Consider the following 25,143-nt stretch of genomic DNA (forward strand, 5'->3'; position numbering starts at 1 on the left):
CATGATAATTTTGAAAACTGACGACAGAAAAGTGGAAACACTTTTTTCTTGTTTCCTGTTTTTGGTTTTTAGTTTTCAAAAAAAAGAAAACTGAAAACAAAAAATGATGCCAAACAAGCCCTAAATTAACAATTACAAGGATTTACAACCTTAGAGGCTAGAACAATAGCACATATTACTGAAAAAATGAAATTACCAATTTACCCTGCTTACCGTTATCAGACCCTCAAATATTTCGATGATATTTTATGCTGGGTAAAAAATGTTTTATGGTATTTTCGTGAACAAAACAAAACAATAATTCGTCGCTTACTTACGTGAAGAAAGAAATCTCAGAAGAACAACCAAACAAATTCATCTCCCAAAATTAAAATTCAAGGCAAATGCTTTAATTTTTAACTCAAAAACCCTTTAATTCTCTCTTTTCTAGCAAGAAATTAGAAGCGGGCAAAGAATCGTAGGTAACTATGATTTTCTCTCTCATCACTACATAATTTCTATACTAATTTTTCGTTTTATATTTATATTAATACTTTTTTTTTTTTTTTTTTGCAGGTTAAAGGGCTTAACTCTACCCGCCAAATTCAGAATTTTCCAGAATCTCTGTATTGTTTTTCTGGGTAAGTTTTGTTTTACTTAAAAAATCTTGTTTTGCGTGAGATGGGTTTTTGCTTTGGAGTGTAGAAAGTTGAAATTGACATTTGTTTGGGCAAAATTTGATGTTAACAAACTTGGGTAATTTCTAATTTTGGGGTTTGTTATGAGTTTTATGCAATAATTTGGGTTTAAAGGGGATACTAAGTGAGGTTTGTTAGTGGTGAATCAATGAATTGGAGTATGTTTTTGAGAGGGAGAGAGAATGAGCATTAAGCTTCATTCCCCTTTTATTGGGACACCCATTTGTAGTAGCTCTATAGATGGAAGAAAGGGTGGTAGTCTTGTGTATTTGAGGCGGCGATGGCTGCCGGAAAGAAGGAGCTCAAGCTCTTCAAAATGCAGATGTTGGAAGAAAAATCATTGGTCACCAAATGGTGTTTGGTTTCCCCATATATATGGAAAAATTACTAAATTTTTGAATGAGGACCTTGAATCGAGAAATGAATTGAGGGTAAATTATGTGAAAAAGCGTTTTTTGGAAGGGAAAGGGCTGGTGAAGTCTCTTTCTCCATTATGGCAAGAAGGGCTACTTCTTTTCCGGTGCTCAATTTTTGCCGCGGTGATATCTGGGGTGTGCTTGTTGCTGTGGTATGGCCGAGCTAAGGCTAAGGAATACGTTGAATTGAAGCTGCTGCCTTCTGTTTCTTCAGCATTGAGTGAATACATTCAACGTGACATTGATTTTGGTAAGGTTCGACGGATCTCACCTTTGAGCATTACATTGGAGTCGTCTTCTTTTGGGCCTCATTCTCAGGAATTCTCATGTGGTGAGGTTCCCACAATAAAGGTCAGGATTCATCCTTTTTCTAGTTTAAGGAGGGGAAAAGTTGTGATTGATGCTGTTTTGTCTCACCCCACATTGTTGGTTGCACAAAAGAAGGATTTTACTTGGTTGGGGATTCCCTATACTGAAGGTAGCTTTCAGAAACATACTTCAACGGAAGAAGGAATTGATTCTCGTACGAGGACTAGGAGGGCCGCTAGAGAAGAGGCAGGTGCTCAGTGGGATAGAGAAAGAGATGATGAAGCTAGGCGAGCTGCAGATACAGGATACATTGTGCCTAACCATGGCTCTAGTTCTGCTGAGGTTTATGCTGAGGAAAATAAAAATGGTACAACAGAAACGATGAATGAAAAGTCACACTTCTGTGGGGATGAAGGGATGCATCGGAGGGATCATTATTCCATGGATATGGGTGTTCCATATGATGTGAAGCATGATGATTTGGAGAAGTCGTTTGGCATAAAGGCTCCTAGATCAAGGTTAAAGTCCCTTTTCCAAATCATGCTTGGTCCAACAATGCCTAAATATAAAAGAAAAACCAATGGGAGAGACCTCTCTGCGTCTGGTGATGCTGCTAAAAGAAGAATTCTTGAGCAAAGTGCTGCTGCTGCTTTTTTGTACTTCCAAAGGCTTGGACTTGAAGACTATACCCAGTCTTCTAGTTCAGGCGTGGCATTCACTTCCCTTTTAAATACACATGAATTCACAAGGCTAGCCACCAACTGCAGTGATAATCTTGATGCCAAAAGAGAGGAAAATGCTGATTATGGGACGCCTGAACTGTCAACTCACAGTGCTAGAAGCTCATATTCAGGAGACCATGCTGTGGGTCCACGTTCATCAGTTCTGTTGGACAAAGAGATTGAAAATACAGCTGGATCTGATTCATCTAGTTTTGTAGTGGGCGATGCTGAAATAACCAGTGATAAATTACCATGTATTGCTGATGTTGATGTTGCAGGAAAGAAAGATGCTACTGATCTGAGTAGCAGAGGTCCAGAAAGTGTTGATGTAAGCCTATCAGATGGATCAGACACAATGCAACACCAAAGTTTTGAAACCATCAGAGGCACGTCTTCTGATCAAGGATATCTTGGATCGTTTGATCAAGCCACTGTGCGTCAAGAACCTTCACCTGTGGGTAATGATTCCCAACCTGCTTGGCCTTCAAATTTGAAATCAACCTCCACCTCACCTCCAGGAAGCAGTGGAGAGAAATTTTCTTATCTTGTGTCTGGTCCATTCCAAGAGTTGAAGAATGGCATGGGTCATAAATTTGAGGATGTTGTCACAGAATTAGTTGAAGAAGTGGATGATATTGAGACTGAAAGGATTGATAAGACGCTACCAGTTACTCTCGATTCTGTTTATTTCAAAGGAGGAACTTTGATGCTGCTTGGATACGGGGACGCAGAACCCAGGTGCGACTAATTTACTTTTGAGAAGATCAATTCTCAGTTAAAATTATTGATGGCTAATTTCTGAATTACTATCTGCCTATCTGGTAGGATATTACTATGAATGTTTTTGTTGCACTTCCATTTCTGTGCTCGTTATCTCTGATGTCGAGCTTCCAGTTGGCTATATGTTTAAAATTGTTTTTGTTGTATGATGCTCTTGACATTTACTTTGAACATGTATGCTTGCCCTGAAGTGTGTCAAAGATAAACAGTTGGCTTTCTTGGGAAATTGTTGTTTGAAACTAGCATGTCCTTGATCCAGTTTCTGGGTTCTATCTGTGAGATAATGAAGTAACTATCTGTCAAAGGAATTTTCAAATAAGATTTACATTGCTATTTGGTACCTAATACAATCCTTTCTGTTACAAAATGGAGATAGGTCTGCTGTAGCAAAGAATTCAGAGGTAAGATAGAGAACATGTGCACCAACACACACAAACCAAAGATCAATAGAGGAGAACAAGAATGCCTATGCAGAATGTTTTTGGCATTGGTTTTCAGATTTACATTATTGTTTGGTACCTAATACAATCCGTTGTTACTGTTATGCATTCGCCGTCTTATTTAATTTTGTTGGTTGCCTTAAAGGCTCCTGTCATAGGAGTGTTGTTTAGAGCTGCCTAACATTTTTACTAAGTATGTGGGCTTTACGATGTATTCTTATTTCATCTGTTGGCGCTACTGATCTGGCATGGTCTACATCTCTGATGTAAGCCAAATATTTGACTTAGATCTAGTGTTTTCTTTGCTTTGTTATTTTTGATGCGACATTGCTATATGTGTCAGCTAGTAACATACTAACATCAAGCATGCGAATGGCTTGCAATATTCCTTTATACAAAACAAAAACAAAACAGAATTCTTATCTATAATCATCATAACTTTCTCTCAAGTGTGCTATATGAATAGAAAACTTCCTCCAACAAATACTGTAACTTCTTTTCTAAGCTACTAATAACAAAACTATTATGCATTACCTAAAGGGTCTAGCTCCCTAATAACAATTCCTTGCAGTTTCTTGACATACAAAAGGACGATGTTTGCAATGACTTCTGTTTGATTGCTTTTATACTTTCAGATTTTGTTTCAAATTTTTCATTAATTGTCTGAACACTTCATCTTGGTGGGTTGTAGATTTGTAGTGTATCATACTTAAAGACCAATGTACATGTTCTTTTACTCTTATTTTAAATATCTTCTTTAAAGCATGATTTGCAACACTTGGTGTCAATTTTTTGTGAGGTTTATACTTCAGGTGTACCTAGCCATCCATCTGCTGAGAGACCTTTTCTTTCTCTTTGGTACTCGTAAAAAAATTCTGCTTAATTTGTTATCTTATCCTTTATGTTCCTTCTGTGTAGGGTGATGGAGAATGTTGACGGACATGTAAAGTTTCAAAACCACTATAGCCGAGTACATGTGCAACTTAGTGGAAATTGTATGATGTGGAGATCAGAGAGGGAAATCGATGATGGTGGCTGGTTATCAACAGATGTTTTTGTTGATATTATTGAACAGAAGTGGCATGCCAATCTGAAAGTTACCAACCTTTTTGTTCCGGTAAGGTATATGCTGATTTTTATTTGAAGTTGTGGAATTATTCCAACATAACATTCTTGAAAGCTATGAATGCTTATGATGTTATGTACTTTGTTTTTTTTTTTTTTTTTTTTTTTTTTTTTGCTTTACAGCTTTTTGAAAGAATCCTAGAAATTCCAATTGCATGGTCAAAAGGAAGAGCAAGTGGTGAGGTGCTTATCTGCCTTTTTATTACGTTGGTGGTTTTAACAGCATTTGCCTGTATGATAGAATTGTAATGACAAAAATATTTCATGGGCTTATTTGACGATAACATTTGTTTAAGTAAATGCTATATGTATCTTTGATTTTTTTCCCTGGGCCTTATGGATTGAAAACTTGATAGGTTTATTGTCTAGTAACTCTATTATGAGGCCTACTAATCTTTAATATTAAGGTATTCTCCTATGTTCATGTAAATATTTACTTGTCTAGAGATTCATGATGAATTAAAGAGACAAAGGAAGAACAGATGTGACATATGGGAGACATTAATTATTTAAAGAAATCCATAGAAACTACAAAAAGGGAGGAAACAAATGGTCAGGAATCAGGAGTCTTCTTTAGTTACTCTATGGGAGTGAATGATATGCTTACTCTTGAGGCTCTTGCTTATGGAGTTTTGGTGCATTTCCTAACATGTTCCTTTTCTGTTGTTTTGCAAGATTGGGGGTTCCTTTTTAATGTATCATCCCTTTATTTTTTGTCAAATGAAGTTTATCATTTTAAAAAAAAGGTCTCATTGAAACATGCGACTATCCAACTGCAACAATAGTGTATATGATCCCTTTTCAGATTATCATGTTAGTTTGGCATTTAAAGCATTATATTCCGTCATTTTAAATTAATCCTCTTTTGCAGGTACACATTTGCATGTCGAGTGGGGAATCTTTTCCTAACCTACATGGTCAGCTAGATGTCACTGGGTTGTCCTTCCAGATATTGGATGCTCCCTCATGGTTTTCTGTATGTTCTTTTAAATTCTCTCTCTCTCTCTCTCTCTCTCTCTCTAAGAATTTGAATTCTTCAGTAGGGGGTGTCTTTTTGTCAATTATATTATCCTATGCTCCGGAATTCTCAGTGCTTTATGTTATAATTATAATTTTTTTTTACCTCTCCTCTTGGCCTTCTTTAAAAACTTCTTAATATTTTATTTTTAAACCCTCCTTTTTTTTGTGTTTTTATTTTACACTGCTGTTGTTTTCTCTTGTTTTCCACTTTCTTACTTTTCCTTGTTTGGTTTCTTTTAATTTATCTCTTCACTTTTCTTGTTTAATAATTTGCTGACAGTTCCTTATAATTAGTCACGTTGTCTGACACTAAATCAATTTGAGACTCAATCGTGAGATTCTTGGCTTTTTGACACAATTCCAAAACTTGCTTTATAAAACTCTGAAGTAGTGATTCACTTAGTCTTGATAAAGTAAGGAATAGGGCTTAAATTAAAGTGGACAAGACTCCTAAATAAAATAATAATGAAGTGATCAGAAATCACAATTTTAGAGTATTTGACCAAGGCTTGCACCAAATTAGAAACTACTTAATCCATTTATGAGCAAAAATTCTGATGCAACCTGGAGCAGTTTTTGAAAAAGTGCGCCTAGGCGCTGAGGTGTAAGGCGCTAGGGGGTAAGCACTTAACTTGGTCTGGGCGAGGCATATGTGGTTAGGCGCATGGGGTGCAACCAAGGCGCACTCGAGGCGCATCTGAAGCAAACTTTAGCCAATTTTTTTTAACTTTAATTTTCATATAGTGCACCTCACTTCAAAGAAGCACACTTACGCGCAGCAGAACCCCTCTCGCTTTAGCGCGCCTTAAGCTTTTTAATATATTGACCTAGAGAAACTTTGGCCACCATCCACACACAATTTTGCATTGTAAAGTGAACATCCTTTGAGGGAAAATCAACAAGGTCACTACCATAAAAATCTTGAAGTCTTCTCACAAGTATATTGAAAGACACAAAAGTTCACAGGAGAACACACTACCCCATAGTTCCCAAAGCTCATCACAGAATTTGGGTTAATGACTGGGTTAAGAAGGAACATTGGTAGGAAGACAGACACAGACCACCCAGCACCCCTATCCGATGTGGCTCAGGCTCACAAGTTTTGCAATATATTTGATGAGAAACCTTTTTTCCGAGAAAATTTTCTACATGTTTTTTAAGTACTTGTAAATTTAAATGCTTAATGCGGAAACAAATTAAAGAAATTACCTATAGCGTGCGTAGTTGGATCAAGGCTCTGTTATTTTATTTAAGCACGATACTTAATCCTTTTCATAATTTAGGAAACTTGTTATGCACCACTGAGGAGAGTTGGAGTTTAGAACTAGAGAAGGTAAGCTGACTTAAATACCATTTAAACAGGTTTACAAGTTGCTTATTTTATGATTGCTTTAGAGGGTGCTTGCTTGAATTTATGCATTATTCTATGATAGAATAACTTCATTCTTAAGTTGAGTTGTATACCTTATTTTTTATTTAGAATGATGATAAAAAACCAATGCATTTCACTGTTGCAATGTAATTTATTATTGCATTTTGCCAATGTTATTTCCAGGATATGTCAGCAAGTTTATGCTTTCGTGGTCAACGTGTATTTTTGCACAATGCAAATGGTTGGTTTGGGGGTGTTCCTTTGGAAGCTTCTGGAGATTTTGGCATTAATCCCGAGGAAGGAGAGTTTCATCTAATGTGCCAGGTATTGTTCTAGTAATCCTGGAATGCTGCTCACTTGCTCAGAGAGCTCACAGATATTTTGAATGTGCATTATTTATTATAATATAAGTGGTACTAAGTGATAAGATATAGTATTACCTATGTGTAGCCATTAAGAATGCGTATGTAACATTGTAACTTGCCTTATGTTGGGATGGTGTGTCATGAAATTGCCGTTATGCTTGAGCTTTTGTTTACACCATGTCCTGTCTCTATTGCCGTAAGTTACGATTAATTTCCAGCCAGCATTCTGATAGTTGTCTTTTGTTTTGCAGGTTCCCTGTGTTGAAGTCAATGCTCTTATGAAAACTTTCAAGATGAAGCCTTTATTATTTCCAGTAAGTAGATTGTCTCTGATGGAAGGTTAAAATCTGTTTGTTTTAACCAGCTGCTTTCTCATATGAAGTGAGTGATGTGATGGTGTTAAATCCGACCTTGCTCTATGACAAGGTCCATACGCTTTTGGTGGCTGGTTTCTATTAGAATTGGCATGTATGGTCGTACAGAATCCAGACCAGACCGAGCTTAGGTGGCTTAATCTTACTTCTGCTGAAAATTTTCATAGGTGCAAGTGTGTAACGTTATACTTTTTTCAACCCTCAATAGTTTTTACGCTTCTATATTTTTAATTAAGATTTGAATTCAAGACAACCTTTTTTTTCTTGCCTATCAATCCTATTTTCTCTCTTTTTCATAATTCTTTCTCTTATTTTTTTTCTTCTCTCTCTATTTACTGTGACACCTATACACATAGCATCCTTGATAGTTGTTGATGTGGAAATTTTAAAATGGATGGAGTAGTTATTTTAGCGTCGAAATATTATTGGCTTTAAGATTTAGGGTTTTCGGTTTCTGGAGTATAGTGGGCACTAGGGCTGCAGAAAACTGAATCATAAATCTCTTGAGAAGATGATTTAGGAGCAGAAAATTCCACTTTATAATAACAAGAAAAAAAGGTTTTGGTTTCAGTTTGAACTTGGAAGCAATTACCTGCTTTTCCAAGAAAGTACTCATCCTGTTATTTGTTTTTTTTTTTTTTTTTTTTTTTTTTTTTTTTTTTTTTTTTTAATAAAAGGAACTCAGTTTTTTAATCCTAGTATCTGATTATGATTTTTTGTAGACTTATCCTAGGAGATTTATTTTAGTAATTGATGCCTTGATAGTCACCTGTTTTCATGAGACATTCAGTTTATAATCTATAGGCTCAATATTTTCATTGTTTTTGCTCTTTTAAATCTGTTTTGTATTCTGGGATGGTCAGAACTGGTTTTACTAGCAAGGGAAGTTAATTGGTTATGTTCTGATACCCTTATAACCTGTTTAAAAGAATATTTATAATAGTACAATTGATTTAAGAAATGTGAGGGATCAGGTTTTATCCTAGAAGTCTAATTTTTTAATGGTGGTAATATATGAATTGACACATAGTTAGCTGCATTATTAAGTATATCTGTGATCAGTTGCTAGTTTCTGCTGGCTCATATTTCTTGCCATCTTTTGTTTTGCATGGATCTTCTAGCTTTTAGATAAAGTAATTAATTTGTTTGGTTACAGTTAGCTGGGTTTGTGACTGCCATCTTCAATTGTCAAGGACCATTGGATGCTCCTATATTTGTGGGCAGTGGAATGGCCACAAGAAAGATGGGCCCCTCAGTGTTTGATATACATGCATCATCTGCGTCTGAAGCAGTAGCAAAAAGTAAAGATGTGGGTGCTGTAGCTGCAATTGATCATATTCCCTTCTCTTATTTATCAGCTAATTTCACCTTCAACACTGATAATTGTGTAAGTGAATCTTAAAAACAGCACATTTGTTAGTTTATGTTTGCTTCAACACTGATAATATCACCTTCAACACTGACATATTTTGAACTGCTAGATTTTAAATTTTTAATTGTGCTCTGTGTGATATGGTAGTTTGATGTTTCTATGTTAGACTCTCTGGCATGTCAGTCAGAAATTTCAGTACTTTTTTTAATCATGTATGCTCTTGTTGAAATATCAGGTAGTGTATGTTAGCGCATTAGATGAGAAATAGTGGTGTCAGAATTATTTTTCTTTTAGGTTAAATTTGTCCATCTTTAAGGCTTTAAACATGTGTAAGCTGTTAACATATAATAGATTCTTGTATATATTACTTGGTTTTAAAAAGGGTGTAATATCTTGGCGTTGTTTGATTTGCTAAGATGATCAAGTCTAGCTTTATTATAAGTCATAACTATTTGTTCATAGGCAAACATGAGTTTAATAAGATTCATCCTCTACGGGAATAAAATTCCCACTAACCAAAGTAGATAATCACTTGAATATAATTGATTCATTGACTATTTTCAAATGTGTAGGTAAGTGTGTTTTTCTTGTGTAGTCATTTCCTTTATCCATCAATAAGTTTAAATTGAGTCAAATGACTGCAAATTTCTATGTACAGATCGCAGATTTATACGGAATTCGGGCAAGCCTTGTGGATGGCGGTGAAATTCGAGGGGCAGGGAATGCCTGGATTTGCCCTGAGGTAATGTATTGTTTAGTGATTATATACAGTTACCAAACAAACTAGCTGCAGTTTTCAGATAATTTCAACGAAGTTGAATTTACCATTGGATACTTTATCAGCTTTATAATGCAATGGACTAATCCAATATCAAACTTATCCATCTTTTGCCTTTTGATTTTTTTTAAAGTAGTGGATAAGCCAATTGCCTTATTGATCAAGACTCCAATGTAAAATCTGCATTTGCTGGGGTATTGCTGTTATCCGCCCATTTATGAGCTCATTCTTTTTCTTGCTATAGGCGGGAGTCTTAATAGACTCAATAGAGCATTAGGGCGATGGTTGTGTATGATAGGTGCTATATTTGATACCTTCTTATCAGTCTTTGGTTATGTGATCCATTATTAATCAATTATTTTTAGCGAAAGGCTTCTATGAGATAAATAGATGACGTGACTTTTTATGTGATATTGTGTGACTCTTTGGGATGACCTATTGATTGTTTGAGATGAGTGATTTACAACAACTTTTAGGTGTGAACTATGAAGTGACTTTTAACAAAAATTATGGTTTAACTTTAGCTGTCTTTTTGTGTACATCCTTCTGAAGTAAGAGCTTGTCTTATATTCCTTTCCATATCTTTGGCATGTGAGTGTATCTTTGTTTGGAATTAGTTGGCTTAAGGGCTTAACTCAGTGAAGTAAATGATGTTCTTAAGGTTTTAAAGAGGAGTTTGAAGGATAAAGAGATTGTAAGTTTTCTCTGGCTATGTGTGTGTACATGGAGGGAGAGGAACTGGTTGAGTTGTACTAGATTCAAGCTTGTTGGTCTTCCACAATCCACACACACACAAGTAACATTGAATTCGGAGATAAAGATAGTCTTTGATTGAAAATATTGAAAACGAGGGCAGAAGGATCCTTAGTTTGCTCCGATGTGTAATAGTCTGTGGAATTGCATTAGTTCTTCACACAATTCATCTCATTAATATTCGAATATTCTCTTGTGGAAACTTTTACTTTCTATCATTGCTGAAAATAGCAATATTTTGCATTATGATTTTGTTTGTAGTTCAATTGGAGGCTTGCATCTTTATTTAACTCACTTGTTTAGAATCTTTAGAGCTAGTTAGTGATTATGTTGATTGGGTGGTTGGTTGAACTTTCCATTCATGTGATCAAGCTTTATTGACATCCTATAAGTAACTTATGATTGGGTGATTCAGTATTATCCTGTTTTAGTTGTATTATTATTGTGAATCAAGAACTATCCAACTTTTGTTCCTTTGATACTTGAGCTGTTTGCTTTATTACGAATTTCCTCATTTTTTAATTTTCTTTATTAAAACATAAAAACAGGCCGAGGTAGATGAGACAGCATTGGATGTGAATTTTTCTGGAAGTTTATCCTTCAACAAGATTCTGCACAGATATCTACCTGGTTTTCTGGATCTACTACCTATGAAATTAGGGGAACTGAAGGGCGAGACTAAAGTTTCTGGATCCCTTCTAAAACCGTAAACTCTAATCTCTTGAATTTACTTTATTAGCATATATGCAATTATGCAAAATTTTGTATGCCTATTCATAATTTTATAGAAAAGTCAGATTGTCTTTAAAATATTGCTTATCTATCACTATTGGTATATCTCAATAAAATACTTAAGTTAATATTACAATCAACTCTTGTCTATAAATGTAAAACTCTAATCTCTTGAATTTATTTTATTAGCATATATGCAATTATGCAAAATTTTGTATGCCTATTCATGATTTTTTAGAAAAGTCAGATTGTCTTTAAAATATTGCTTATCTATATCACTATTGGTATATCTCAATAAAATACTCAAGTTAATATTACATTCAACTCGTCTAAAAATGTAGGGTATGCAATTGTAAATGTAAAAACAAAAAGAAATTAAAATTTTTAATTTATTGACAACTTCTTCTACTATGTAGATGATAATTGTAAGGTGTGTAGATATGTTCTTTTGCATATTGATGAGTCAATTCTGATAGTTTGAAAAAAAAATAATTATATGCACTATTAATTTATATTTGAAAATATTTTTCTTTAGTTTTTTTTTTTTTTTTTTTTTTTTTTTTTTTTTTTTTATTTATTATTATTTTTTTTATCTAATATATTCTGTGTTTCCTGTGAAATACAAGATTTTTGCAATATTCATATGCAATGTTTTTCTTTAAACGCATAACATTAAAATAAAAAATGTTGTTGGAGTAGTTTCTATCTATTTTTTTTTATTGAGGGAAAATAAAGCGTCTACCAGTTGGAAAGCTAGACATCAAGTAAGTGGCTTGATGAGGATAACTAAGCTGACATGCCGGAGTTGGCTGTATCAACTTTTCATAATTTATAATAACTTCATGTTCAAAGTTATGTCTTGGAAACTATGAAAGTGAACTAATTAAAACCAATACTCCTAAAACTTACTAACCATATAATCTTTGCTAATATATATATATATATATATATATATATATATATATATATATATATATATATATATATATATATATATATATATATATATATATATATATATATATATATATATATATATATATATATATATATATATATATATGGAGGCTCTCGTGAGAATTTTTCTTATGTGAGAACACTCTTTATGTTTTAAATTTTTACTCGTATGTTCTAAATTTTAAATATGATGTTCTAAACTTTTCCTTAGGTGTTCTAAATCAAATCAAATGTTCTAATTTAGTACTCACATGTTCTAAACCATAAATTAGTTAAGTTTGATACCATAAATTTTAAATAACTTGTTCCAAAATTTTAACTTATATGTTCTAAATTTTAAAACGCGTGTTCTAAGATTTTTAATTATATGTTCCAGATTTTAAAGCGTATGTTCTATTTTTTTACTCATATGTTTTAAATTTTTTACTCACACTTTCTATATTCTATATCAGTTTGTTCTAAATTTTTATTCACATGTTCATAATCTTAAATCAGATTTTCTAAATTTTACTCATATGTTTAAAATTACCTAAAGCAGATTTTATAAATTTTTGATCACTTGTTCAAATTCTTAAATTAGATGTTCTAAACATATCACTCACACAGATGTTCTAAACATATTACTCACACAGATGTTCTAAATTATTACTCATATGTTCAAAATTTTAATTTGAGTCACATGTTCTAAATTCTAACTCGTATGTTCTAATTTATTACTCACATGTTCTAAATTATAGACCAGTTCTCATATAAGTATATATATATATATATTATATATATATATATATATATATATATATATATATATATATATATATATATATATATATATATATATATATATATATATATATATATATATATATATATATATAAAGAAGATAGCTTGTGTGCATATCTCCACATTTATTTATTTTTGGTGCTTTTATACAAATTGACACTAAGGCTAGCAAGGGTGTAATAAAAAAATCAAAATTTTGACACCAAGTTTTCGGTAGTTCACTTATTATAGACAATAGATATAATTGGTGTGGATCTGCAAAAGATTATGGTATTGTTGTTTATATTCTGTCATATTGCATTTGTACTTATGTGCCAATCTGTGTAATTGTAGGAGATTTGATGTGAAATGGAACGCACCTAAAGCTGAGGGTTCATTTGTTGATGCACGAGGAGATGTCATAATATGCCATGACTACATTGCTGTTAATTCTTCATCAATTGCTTTTGATTTATATACAAAAGTGCTGATGCATTATCCAGAAGAAAACTGGTTAAATGAAGACTATGCTTTGAAGACTGCAAAAGCTTTTATTATGGAAGGACTGGAATTAGATTTACGCATGCGTGGCTTTGAGTTTTTCAGTATGATTTCGTCCTATCCATTTGATGCTCCAAGGCCTGTAAATCTCAAAGCAACTGGAAGAATCAAGTTCCAAGGCCAAGTAACAAGTGCTTCAAATACATCTGAACAATCTGCTGCTGATGATAATGATAGCGATAAGGAAATGGATTGTCTTGTAGGTGATGTTTCAGTGTCTGGCTTGAAGCTCAACCAGTTGATACTGGCTCCTCAATTGGCTGGACATATGAGTTTTTCACGTGACCGTATCAAGGTAAGGTTTGGAAGTATGATATAATTCTTTTTTTTTTTTTTTTTTTTTTTTTTGGGAGGGGGGGGGGGGGGGGGGTGGGGGTGGAGTGGGGGAGGGGTTGGTGGGATAAATGGGGGATTCATGTGATGATGTTTGCGTTTATATTTCCTTACACAGGATGAATCTGCCTATTCTTGGGCCTCTTTATTGTATTCAAGTTTTGCGAGAACCTAATATGAAAATTGTTTTGAGCATGGGATTCCCATATACTACCTCTGTTTCATTATAGTGGTTGCGCTTTCCTTTTTTGGATGTTCAAATTAATGGTGCACTTATGTTTTCTTTCTCTTGACATATGGGCCACAATGATTTATCATTATAATGGTTGCACTTTTCTTTTTTTTTGGGGATTCAAATTAATGTTGCATTAAGGTAATATTCCAGGGCTCATAATTGATGACCAATAGACCTCTTCTGACGATTTAAAATTCTTTCATTTCAGCTGGATGCTACTGGAAGACCAGATGAAAGTCTTTCTCTGGAGATCATAGGTCTATTAAATCACCCAGCTGAAGAAGCACAAGGAAAACTGTTTTCATTTTCTCTTCAAAAAGGACAACTGAAAGCGAATATTTTTTATCAACCAGAACTTTCAGCTAATTTAGAGGCATATCCTTCATCTCTTTTGCTTCTGTTCTTTGTATCCTATTGGGCACTTTCTTTTCAAACTTTTTAAACATATTGAAGCAATTGTATATTTGTGATTGTGTAGATTCGTCACTTGCCTCTTGATGAATTAGAGCTTGCTTCACTCAGAGGAACCATGCAGAGGGTAAGTTATTGTCTCCCTTTTTACAGCTGACTTTTACGATAGTATATTTCATAACTAAACAAGCCATAGAATAGGAACATAGAAGTCTTTTGCTCGCTTTCTATTTTCTTTCCCATTCTTTGTGTCCTGCATTGCACCGATTCATTTTTTTTTATATACAATCTATGTTCAGAATTAATTGGAAAAGAGTTTGCAATTTTTTTTGCATTGATTGAACCTTTATCCTAACTCATATCCATTTAAATTATGTTCTTCCGTGTTTCTGTTTGCATAATTTCATTTTTGTATCTTGAAAGAATGGTCTTACTGATTAGCCATCATTGAAAGAATGGTCTTACTAACTCTGACATATTCTATTCATTAACCCTGACTGGTTATTAGAATTGGGGATTTACCTAGGATCTGTGAGTGGGGTAGAATAAAATTGGTAAAATTGAATCATAGGATAGTATGAATCTACATGATTAAAAAATTGGGTGTCAAAATGTTACTTGGACGTGGCATGGTTGTGGCTTGTTTTATTGATATTTATCATTGGCATGCACTAATCTGATGAGCTTGATACTGTCGCTTCCTTTAAATTAGATTATTAAGAACCCCTGTATCATGTTTTTAATTTCTGAGGAAAAAATTCCCTTCATTTTGTCTTCATATTTGGCTTTATGAACTTTGGTACTGGTTACTGGTTTATTTGGTCACTTTGTATATTTCTCTTCTACTGTCAATTTGAGAATATTCCTCTAGTAATGCTATTCACATTACTTCAATTAGAAAAAAGAAGAATCAAAGTTGCTATTGGACCCTGAGCTACCTTGACATTGATGACATATTTCAGATGTTCTCTCTGTTTTCTCTTTGTTTTCTGAGTGATAAAAGAATTTCGGATGCCAAAGGGATGTTTGATTTGAAGAATTTTGATTTATGAGGGACGTGAATGTATAATCTGTCACCATTACCTTATTCCTATCATGCTCTAAATTATACACACAATCAAGAGAAGCATTTGATGGTCAGTATGACCATATGAAATACTTGGCTGCTATACATTATTCTCAAAAGAAGACAACTTGATCCTTTTTACGAGAAGAAGCTTTGGTCTTTTTTTATTTTTTATTTTGTTATTTCATGACTATGTTTGTCTTCTTATACTAATTATTGAAGTACATTGTTTACCTTTGTTTCCTTCAGGCGGAAGTTCAACTGAATTTTCAAAAGAGGAGGGGATTAGGTGTGCTGTCAATGTTACGTCCAAAATTCAGTGGAGTATTGGGTGAAGCCTTGGACATTGCTGTCAGATGGAGTGGAGATGTTGTGAGTTCTTAAACTGATGTCTTTTTACTCTAGAATAACAAGCTTGCTAACTTCGCAATATGAAATAATTGTTTTGTTGATGTTTTATTTCTTTTTCCCCCTTTAGATTTTTTTTTGGTGATTCTTATATAAATAACGAAGGTTAGTTCTAAAGTATCAAGGTAACACAAGCAATGTTTGTACAAGCGATTAAATGACTTTCCGTGGAGAAAGGAACTTGGAAAATAATATCCTTGTGGTTTTAAAGATTACCTTTTTTTTTTTTTTTTTTTTTTTTAATTTTTTTTTATCCAATGACATTTCCAATTGTGAAGAAATAATTTGCCATTAATTACTAGTTGGAGAAATAGTATTCCATTTTAAATACGTAGTACTATTATCTTTTAATAGCACTATGTAATATTGTCATCACCATTATCATTAATTCATTATAAACAGGCTATTCAAAATGGAGCTTTTGAAACAATAATTTCATTGATAGATAGGATTTTAATGACATAAGACTATGCTTCGTCAAGGCTTCAAAGACCACTTATACGTGTTGATTCCTGTGTTGCACCTTTTTACTCCCTCTTATCATGTGCTAGCCATTGCTGTTTCTGCATATACATCATGAAGTAATCATTCACTTATGCACCTATATGGATATACTTGATTTCCAGCACTTGGTCATTCCTTTTCTCCTACTGTCCTACTCTTAGGACTCAAACACTCTCCCCACCCCTCCCCTCCCCCAAAAAAACCTTCTTTGAAAAGGAGATTAAGAATTCAAGATACTGTTGCCTATTTTGCTACGATAACTATTCAAAAATATACTCCCAATTAAAAATGGCTGTACCACTACTTTTCCATGATGTTGTCAGTACAAGGGGCTGAATGAAATATGTAAACTTCAAATGCTCAAAGAGAAGCAGAAATTTCTAAGGTGATGGTATATTTATAATGTGGAATTTTACTGTGCAAGGAAGTGAACAATGATCATACGGGCCCTCAGTCTTAATTACTGCCTGGCTGGTCAATTCTAGATTACTGTTGAGAAAACTGTTTCGGGACAAGGGAAGCAGAAGGTTTTAAGGACAGTGTAATTATTATGTGGAATTTTACTATGTAAATGAATATAGTTCATATGGGGCTTCAGTCTTAATTCTCTGTTTATACTACCATAAAATCTATCTAATTATATGATTTGTTGCCTTGCTGGTCATTTCTAGATTACTGTTGAGAAAACTGTTTTGGAACAAAGCTACAGCCGATATGAGCTTCAAGGTGAATATGTGTTGCCTGGCACACGAGACCGAAAGTCTAGTCCTGAGCTAAGCGGCGGCTTTTTCAGCAGGGCCATGTCTGGGCATTTGGGTAGTGTTATGTCATCAATGGGTCGATGGAGAGTGAGGCTTGAAGTTCCTCAAGCTGAAGCTGCAGAAATGCTTCCACTTGCAAGGCTTCTTTCCCGGAGTACTGACCCTGCTGTTCGCTCTAGATCTAAGGTTATATCTTATAACTCTAACCCAAGGCAAATTCAGAATATGGTTTTGTCCATAATTGTGCTCTGTACTACATTTCCATGGTTTATTTTTTTTATTTTTTTCTCTCTTTTTTTTTTTTTTATTTTTTTTTTTTACATTCAATCTTTTTTGGTAAACCATTCAATGTTTTTATTTTTATTTATTTAATTTTTATAGAGCCTAAAGATTGAATGCTCTTTGGCTTTGTTCAAGATTGACTTAATTAAATGCTATATGCCTATATCAAACTAATGTGCTGTGCTATCATTGTGTAAGTTGTTGCTGATCTTTTTATATTAAATGTGTGATTTCAGCAACCATACTGATATTACAGGATCCATCTTTCTAGTTGCTTTGAATGCTTTCCCCTATAGTATCTGTTTGCCTCTCTATCTGTTACATTATCTCATTAAGTTTCACCTTTCTAACCATAAGTATCACATTTAGTTTTTTTCCCCTTTAATCTGTTTCGTAATTTATTTCCTTTATTATGTATATCTTGTGTGTTTTATGATCACATGTTGTTTATTATTTGTGCTTCACTAGTAGAAGCTTAATTATATAACAAGCACTAATATAGCCAAAGTAATATCTTCCCTTTCAAAATGTATTTGCAGGATCTCTTCATGAAAAGTTTGCAATCAGTGGGTTTAAGTGCAGGAAGTCTCCAAGAACTGCTTGAGGTAAGTTGGCTCTTCAAATTTTGCACCAGTTTCTCATAAACAAATAACGTGACAACCCCAGTTTATTTCCGAAATAAATATATTTCATTTAGCAAGTAGCAAAATTGTAATATTTTGGTGAGTTTGGTGAGAAACCGGTAATAGCATAAGCAGTTTTACCGTCAAACCAATACTGGTGTTAGCAGTTTTGCCTATAAACAGGGCAAAATTACGCCATTTAATTACAAGGTTGTCATTTGATATACAACTAGGTAAACTTGTAATTTTCTGAAAAAAAACTAGTCATTAGTAAAAATCAGACTGTTGCATGTTTTTTTTTTTTTTTTAGTACTCCCTCCGTTTTTTTTATATGCATCACTTGGGAATGCACATAATTTTAGGAGATAAATATAATATTGTGAGTGGGTGAATAAATTATTATAATACAAGTATGATGGGGACCATGAAAGAGAAAGTATGTGAAAGAGAATAGATAATTTATTATTTAAGTGAGGACATAGAAGAGAGAGAAATGATAAAATAATTTGAGTGGGGTTTAAAGTAAGAGAGAGAAATAATAAAATATAGTATAACTTTACCAAATATAGAAGTGATGCATACAAAAAAAAACATCCATAAAAGGAAAGTGATGCATATAAAAAAAACGGAGGGAGTACTAATTTTGGAGCATGCTTGGGGTGAATCTGAGTTTTATACAACTGTAAAATAGTGCAACTGTTTGTAGATGAAATTATGTTTCTCATCAATTTCTTTGATACTGTGCTCAAATTCTGTTTCACAATTTCCTTCCGTGTTTATTTTCTTTCATTATCAGACTCTAATGAAGTACCAATTTTAATTTTCAGGTCATAAGAAGGGAATATACTTCATCTGATGAAGTTGTCCCTGAAGATATAAGTTTACCAGGTTTATCTGAACTTAAAGGCCACTGGCATGGATCTCTTGATGCAAGTGGCGGCGGCAATGGTGACACAGTGGTAGGTTATATCTGATTCATTTTTGTAATACCCGAACTTCATTTACAGTTTTGTTCTGTGCTACTTGACAGTGAAGTTTGGTATCATCAGTGTTGTTATAGATTTCATAGGGTGAATTTTCTGGTTTTCTAGTGTAGATGAGAGGTCTTTCTTTTTGTCGCCATTTGTGACTGTCATATTGAACTATTATCATTTGAAACCTATTAAACTTACTATTTCTGGCTTGCATTGCCGCTAGAATAGTATAAGCTATATTATTTGGAAAGATATGATGCTTTTTTTTTTTATGATGAGTGTAAAGTTTGTCATTTAAAGAGGGGGTTATAGAAGAACCATACATTGCGTATTTGTCCTCCAAATGTTCTTGATCCATAACTTTTCTTTTTTTGAAAAAGAATATTTCTTATGGGTCTGGAAACACCCTCTCTTCTAGACTATTAAGAGGAAACAGTGGATACTGGTGCTCCTGCCTAAGTCCTCAATAGGTGATATAATCCATATTGCTTGTTGGTAATGGCTACATTATTCCTCCTGCCTATTAACATCTACAGTCCCATATTGTGGATGGTAAAAGGTTAAACAAAACTGGTAACCTCTGTACATCCTATCTTACGCATATGCTACTTCTGAAGTTCGAATAACTAAAAAGGGGAGTTTAGATTTTTTTTTTTTTTTTTTTTTTTTTTTTTTTTTTTTGAGGGGGGGGGGGGGGGGGGGGGGGAGGTTTTAATTCCTTTTCTTTAGACTTCTCAAGTTGAGAGCAGTATGATTGTTCTTCTACCTGGAGGCTGTGCACTTTGACTCTTATCTTTTGTGTTTATGGCTTAATTGGAGTTTGGTTCTGGGTGTTTTTTAGTTTATTTTGATGTATAATTTTGTGGCACTTCATCATCCTCAACATATACCTGCATTGTTATAATTGAATTCAGAGGTATTTCAGACTTTCAGTTGACGAGTGACTGACCTAAATTACTTTTCAGGCAGAATTTGATTTCCGTGGGGATGAATGGGAATGGGGAGCTTACAAAACACAGCATGTTCAAGCAATTGGTGCATACAGCAATGATGGTGGTTTACGCCTTGAGAAGATTTTTATCCAAAAGGACAATGCCACCATTCATGCTGATGGCACATTGTTGGGACCCAAGACAAATCTTCATTTTGCAGTTCTGAATTTCCCCGTTAGTCTAGTACCTATGCTTGTGCAGGTCATTGAATCTTCAACCACTGCTGCAATTATGTCATTAAGGCAATTTTTAGCACCAGTGAAAGGAATTCTTCATATGGAGGGGGATCTACGAGGCAACCTCTTGAAACCAGAGTGTGATGTACAAATAAGGCTCCTGGATGGTGCTATTGGGGGTATAGATCTTGGTCGAGCAGAAGTAGTTGCTTCCTTGACCTCAGGAAGTCGTTTCCTGTTCAATGCCAAATTTGAACCTATTGTTCAAAATGGTCATGTTCATGTTCAAGGAAGCGTTCCAGTTACTTTTGTGAACAATGGTGTTTCAAAAGAAGAAGATACAACTACTAATGGTGGCAAATCAATCTGGAGCCCCGGTTGGGTTAAGAACAGAGGCAAAGAGTCTGGTGATGGTGATGCAGAAAAAAAAGCTTCAAGAGACAGAAATGAAGATGTTTGGGATATTCAGCTTGCTGAAAGTTTGAGGGGACTGAACTGGAACTTATTAGATGCTGGAGAAGTTAGAGTTGATGCTGATATAAAAGATGGGGGCATGATGTTATTGACTGCTTTGTCTCCCTATGCTGATTGGCTTCATGGAAATGCAGAAATCATGCTTCAGGTTTCTCTAGAATCTTTTCTCTTTCTGCACTTGATGTGATCAAAGATATATCAATGTGCAACCAAATGACCAATTAGTAATTTGCATCTCTAATGTATGCGATCTGTTTCAATAACTAGGTGAGAGGTACTGTTGAACAACCAGAGCTTGATGGATCTGCAACTTTCCACAGGGCTTCCGTATCTTCACCAGTACTTCGCAAACCTATTACAAACTTAGGTGGTAGAGTTCTAGTAAAATCTAATAGATTATGCATAAACTCCTTGGAAAGTAGAGTAAGCAGACGAGGAAAGCTACTGCTCAAAGGGAACCTTCCCCTTACCGCAGCTGAAGCTTCCCCTGATGATAAAATTGACTTGAAATGTGAAGATCTGGAAGTCAGGGCAAAAAATATATTAAGGTAGGTACATGTTACCTCCTTAGTTGTCTTTAATTATCTAAGGTCAGCTGGTTTAATAAGCACTGTGTGCCTACTTAGTTATTTAATACATTTCCCACAATGAAAAAAGTCTTTATTGACTTCCGTAATTACATAGACATTAGTACCTCTCTACTTTTGGATTCTACTCTCATGGCTGACTTTTTGGTTCAACTTATAGTGGTCAGGTTGATACTCAGTTGCAAATAACTGGATCGATATTGCAACCTAGTATTTCCGGGAAGATAAAATTGAGTCATGGTGAAGCATATTTACCACATGATAAGGGTAGTGGAGCTGCTCCATTCAATAGGTTGCCATCTAATCAAACAAGGCTCCCAAAGGACACTTATAACCGGATGGTTGCTGCAAGATATGTTTCACGGTTTTTTGGCTCAGAACCTGCTACCTCAACCTCCAGTTTCTTACAAGAATTGCAACCCTCAGGTAGCTATTACCTTAATTAGATTTGTTGTTGTCACATTTTTGTTCTTGTTTTATTTTTCTTTTCTTCAACCTAGTCTACAGCCTGAAGATTAGCCAAACCTAGGCCTTGTGACTTGTCCTTGGCATAACTTTTTGTTTTTTTTTAAAACATGTTATACTCATTTTCTCATTTACCTCAAGCATTGGCAGGAAAACAGACTGAAGTTGGGAAGCAAACTGAACAAGTAAATAGACAACCACAAGTGGATCTACAATTGATCAACTTGAAGCTTGTTCTTGGACCCGAATTGAGAATAGTCTATCCACTGATACTGAATTTTGCTGTGAGTGGGGAGGTAGAACTGAATGGTGTTGCACATCCTAAGCTAATTAAACCCAAAGGAGTTCTTACATTTGAAAATGGTGATGTTAATCTTGTTGCAACACAGGTAAAGTTCAGTCCTTTTTTGATGTCTATCTGGCTACAGGCTGCTGTGTATGCTCATGTACTCATTTCAAATTCCAGGTCAGACTCAAAAGAGAGCATTTAAATGTTGCAAAATTTGAGCCTGATAATGGATTGGATCCGACATTGGACCTAGCTTTGGTTGGTTCAGAGTGGCAATTCAGGATTCAGGGTCTAGCTAGTAATTGGCACGAAAAATTGGTTGTAACCTCTACACGCTCTGTCGAGCAGGATGTTCTTTCTCCTACTGAGGTAATGTATTGTACAGTTAATTTGTTTTTTTTTTTCAATGGATGTGATGATCTGTACATTTACATGTTTCTATCCAGTTGTAAACCTATTGAGTTGATGACGATGCATAAAATCTTATTCAATTGTCCACTTAAATTTATAATTGAAGAAGGTTAAATTCTGGCTGTAGTATACTTAATTGTGAATGTGCTTAAATCCTTGTAGCATGATTAGCTCTTGCTTCTTTAACTCCGACCACTGTCGAAGTAGTAGATCTTCTATAGATGTATTCTCTAGATGTTATTCTTTGTATACTTAGTTCTGTGCATATTCTAGGAACACTTAAGTGCCTGTTTCTTGAAGAGTTTCTAAGTGGGAAAAGGAGAAACTTGGCCAAACGGTGTGATTTGCAAAAGTAATTTTAGCTTCTTGATTTAGCTTCTCAGGGAGGAGTTTAGGCTATTAAATGAATTTTTTTTCAGACCAATATGCCCTTAAAAAAGTTAAAATGGCCATGTATTCCCTCATAAAATAAGGCCACTCTCTTTCCTTTATCTTCATCTCCATAGATTTGACCACAATTCCAAAAAAAAATATGCTCTGCATCTGCTAAAAACCCCAAAGATTTATTGTTCGATAGCCTAGTGGAGATTTTGGTGGCGAAGTTGGTCACTTATAAGGAGACGATGGGAGGATTGATGTTTCGGATCGGATGAAATTTTGGGTATTTTTAGGGTGGGTTTTATGGGTCACTAGGTTGAACTTGGACAAGTGACAAACTAGGAACGACATTAAAGATCCATTAATCCATTAGTGGCAGTGCCGTGGTGGTGGGTGGTTTGATTAAAAAAAGTGAAATAATGGCAAGTAGTCCATATTTTTTTGACTAAGGCTTCGATTGATTGATTGAATGGCCTGAAGTTGCAGCTTTGCAGGGGAAAGGTGGAGAAATGTGAGAAAGATAATGGGTATTTTTTCATTCAATGGGCCAAACAATGTAAAATTGTTTCTATTTCTTAAAAAGCACTTCTAAAATTTTGTGGCCAAACAAGTATGTTTCTCACAAGTGTTTCTCTAGAAACAGTTTTTAAAAAACTACTTCTAGGAAACAGAAACTGTTTTACAAAAGCTTGGCCAAATATACCCTAAATTGGATAACATTCTGCATGGATCTTCAAAATGATGTCTTTTTTGGTCCTTATTGTGTCCTATACCTGCAATTGAAATATAAAATGCAGTCTGTTTATAGGCAAGGAGTTAATGTTGATGTTGTTCTGTTGATCCATTAGTGGTCCAGGTTCAGCCGTTCAGGTTGTGATCCAAGAACAATTTCTATGCAAGTCTTTGGAAGTTTTTTTTTTTCGTTTTTTCAATAGCTTTGTCAGTAATACAGAGAACTATAAGAAGTTATCAATTTGGAATTCTCAGTAAGCTTTTCTTGCTGCCTGTAAATGGTAGTTCTGGAAGAGAAATTTTTATGCAAGTCTTTATTACCAAATATTTCTTTTGGTGATGAATATCCTGCTTTGTAGAGGCTTGTGTTGTGAGGGAAACCCTTTCCTCCTAACATTTTTCTTTCTTTCCTTAATGATGTGAATATTATGGAATATGGATTACTTGTCATATTCAAAATCAAATAGGTATATAGCACAAAAGCAGGCTCTTTTTTCTCAGAAATTAATGCTTATATCTCTTTTCCTGCAGGCTGCTAGAGTTTTTGAAAGTCAACTTGCCGAGTCGATATTGGAAGGTGATGGACAGCTTGCACTCAAGAAACTTGCGACTGCTACACTTGAGACTTTGATGCCAAGAATAGAGGGGATGGGTGAGATTGGGCATGCTAGATGGAGGCTTGTTTATGCACCACAAATCCCTACTCTGCTGTCTGTTGACCCCACTGTCGATCCTCTCAAGTCTCTGGCTAGCAATATATCATTTGGCACTGAAGTAGAAGTTCAGCTTGGCAAACGACTACAGGTTATTCTGGCATTCTTTCTACTTACTTTTGGGGCTGGGATAGACAAACAGAATTTATTTCTTGTTTTCCTCCTGCATGTTATGAAATCCTTTTCCTTTTCAGGCTTCTATCGTCAGACAAATGAAGGACTCAGAAATGGCAATGCAGTGGACATTAATATACCAGCTTACTAGCCGCTTAAGAGTGCTGCTACAATCTGCACCCTCCAAACGTCTTCTTTTCGAATATTCTACAACATCACAGGACTGACTTGCCTGCTTCTTCAACTGCGGTCAGCTTACTTGTCAAATGGGAAGTACCTAATGAATCCAGTCAGAAATGCAAGATGGAAGGCAGGAATTCGGACTAGCTCATTGGTTAGGATTTAAATATGTACATAGAAAGCAATCATTTGTGTTCTCTAATATGAGATCTTTGCTCACAAGTGATGCTTTTTTTTTTTTTTTTTTTTTTTTCCGGGGGTGGGGGGGCGGTGTTGAGGAATTTAAGAATCATATAGATTAGGTTTAGAGAAGGCATGGTTCAAAATGGGTTAGGACAAGTGCGTAGCATATTATTTGTATGTTACTAATTGGATTTTGTAAATATGAATATCATTCAATTGATTGGTTGTTACAAAGAAAATGAGAATCCTAAAGCCAAGAAATCTTTAGGGTCTACGTATCAGCGTGCCATTTATGTCTAGAATCTGAAAATTGACATGAAAAATAATAGTAGTTGGTAA

At 34.5% G+C, this 25,143-nt stretch overlaps 1 protein-coding gene across 2 annotated transcripts; it reads left to right on the top strand.

Annotated features, from left to right (window-relative positions):
* Positions 1-280: 280 nt before the first annotated feature.
* LOC145641541 (protein TIC236, chloroplastic-like) lies at positions 281-25,043 on the top strand. Of its 2 annotated transcripts, none has more exons than XM_081692376.1 (24): positions 281-461; positions 556-2,862; positions 4,263-4,461; positions 4,593-4,652; positions 5,341-5,445; positions 7,045-7,185; positions 7,478-7,540; positions 8,757-8,987; positions 9,631-9,714; positions 11,052-11,209; positions 13,307-13,808; positions 14,290-14,454; positions 14,560-14,619; positions 15,808-15,930; positions 17,142-17,417; positions 18,053-18,118; positions 18,964-19,095; positions 20,076-20,900; positions 21,020-21,300; positions 21,500-21,765; positions 21,946-22,193; positions 22,271-22,462; positions 24,146-24,418; positions 24,522-25,043. In XM_081692376.1, exons 2-24 carry the CDS (start codon positions 860-862, stop codon positions 24,666-24,668), a joined length of 6,600 nt encoding a protein of 2,199 aa, XP_081548502.1. In that variant the 5' UTR covers positions 281-461; positions 556-859; the 3' UTR covers positions 24,669-25,043. The 2 variants fall into 2 exon arrangements, with proteins under 2 accessions (XP_081548502.1, XP_081548503.1); XM_081692377.1 differs by having other exon boundaries at positions 282-461; positions 21,955-22,193.
* The last annotated feature ends 100 nt before the right edge of the window (positions 25,044-25,143 follow it).

This window comes from Chenopodium album, chromosome 8 (assembly GCF_948465745.1).
Source record: "Chenopodium album chromosome 8, dcCheAlbu1.1, whole genome shotgun sequence".
Lineage (NCBI taxonomy): Eukaryota > Viridiplantae > Streptophyta > Magnoliopsida > Caryophyllales > Amaranthaceae > Chenopodium > Chenopodium album.

Bases quoted from the DNA above. Each gene is read 5' to 3' on its own strand.
- LOC145641541 (XM_081692376.1), top strand. From the start codon at position 860: ATGAGCATTAAGCTTCATTCCCCTTTTATTGGGACACCCATTTGTAGT. The intron at 14,620-15,807 runs GTAAGTTATTGT...TGTTTCCTTCAG, and splicing joins TCAGAGGAACCATGCAGAGG to GCGGAAGTTCAACTGAATTT. The intron at 20,901-21,019 runs GTTTCTCTAGAA...TTCAATAACTAG, and splicing joins ATGCAGAAATCATGCTTCAG to GTGAGAGGTACTGTTGAACA.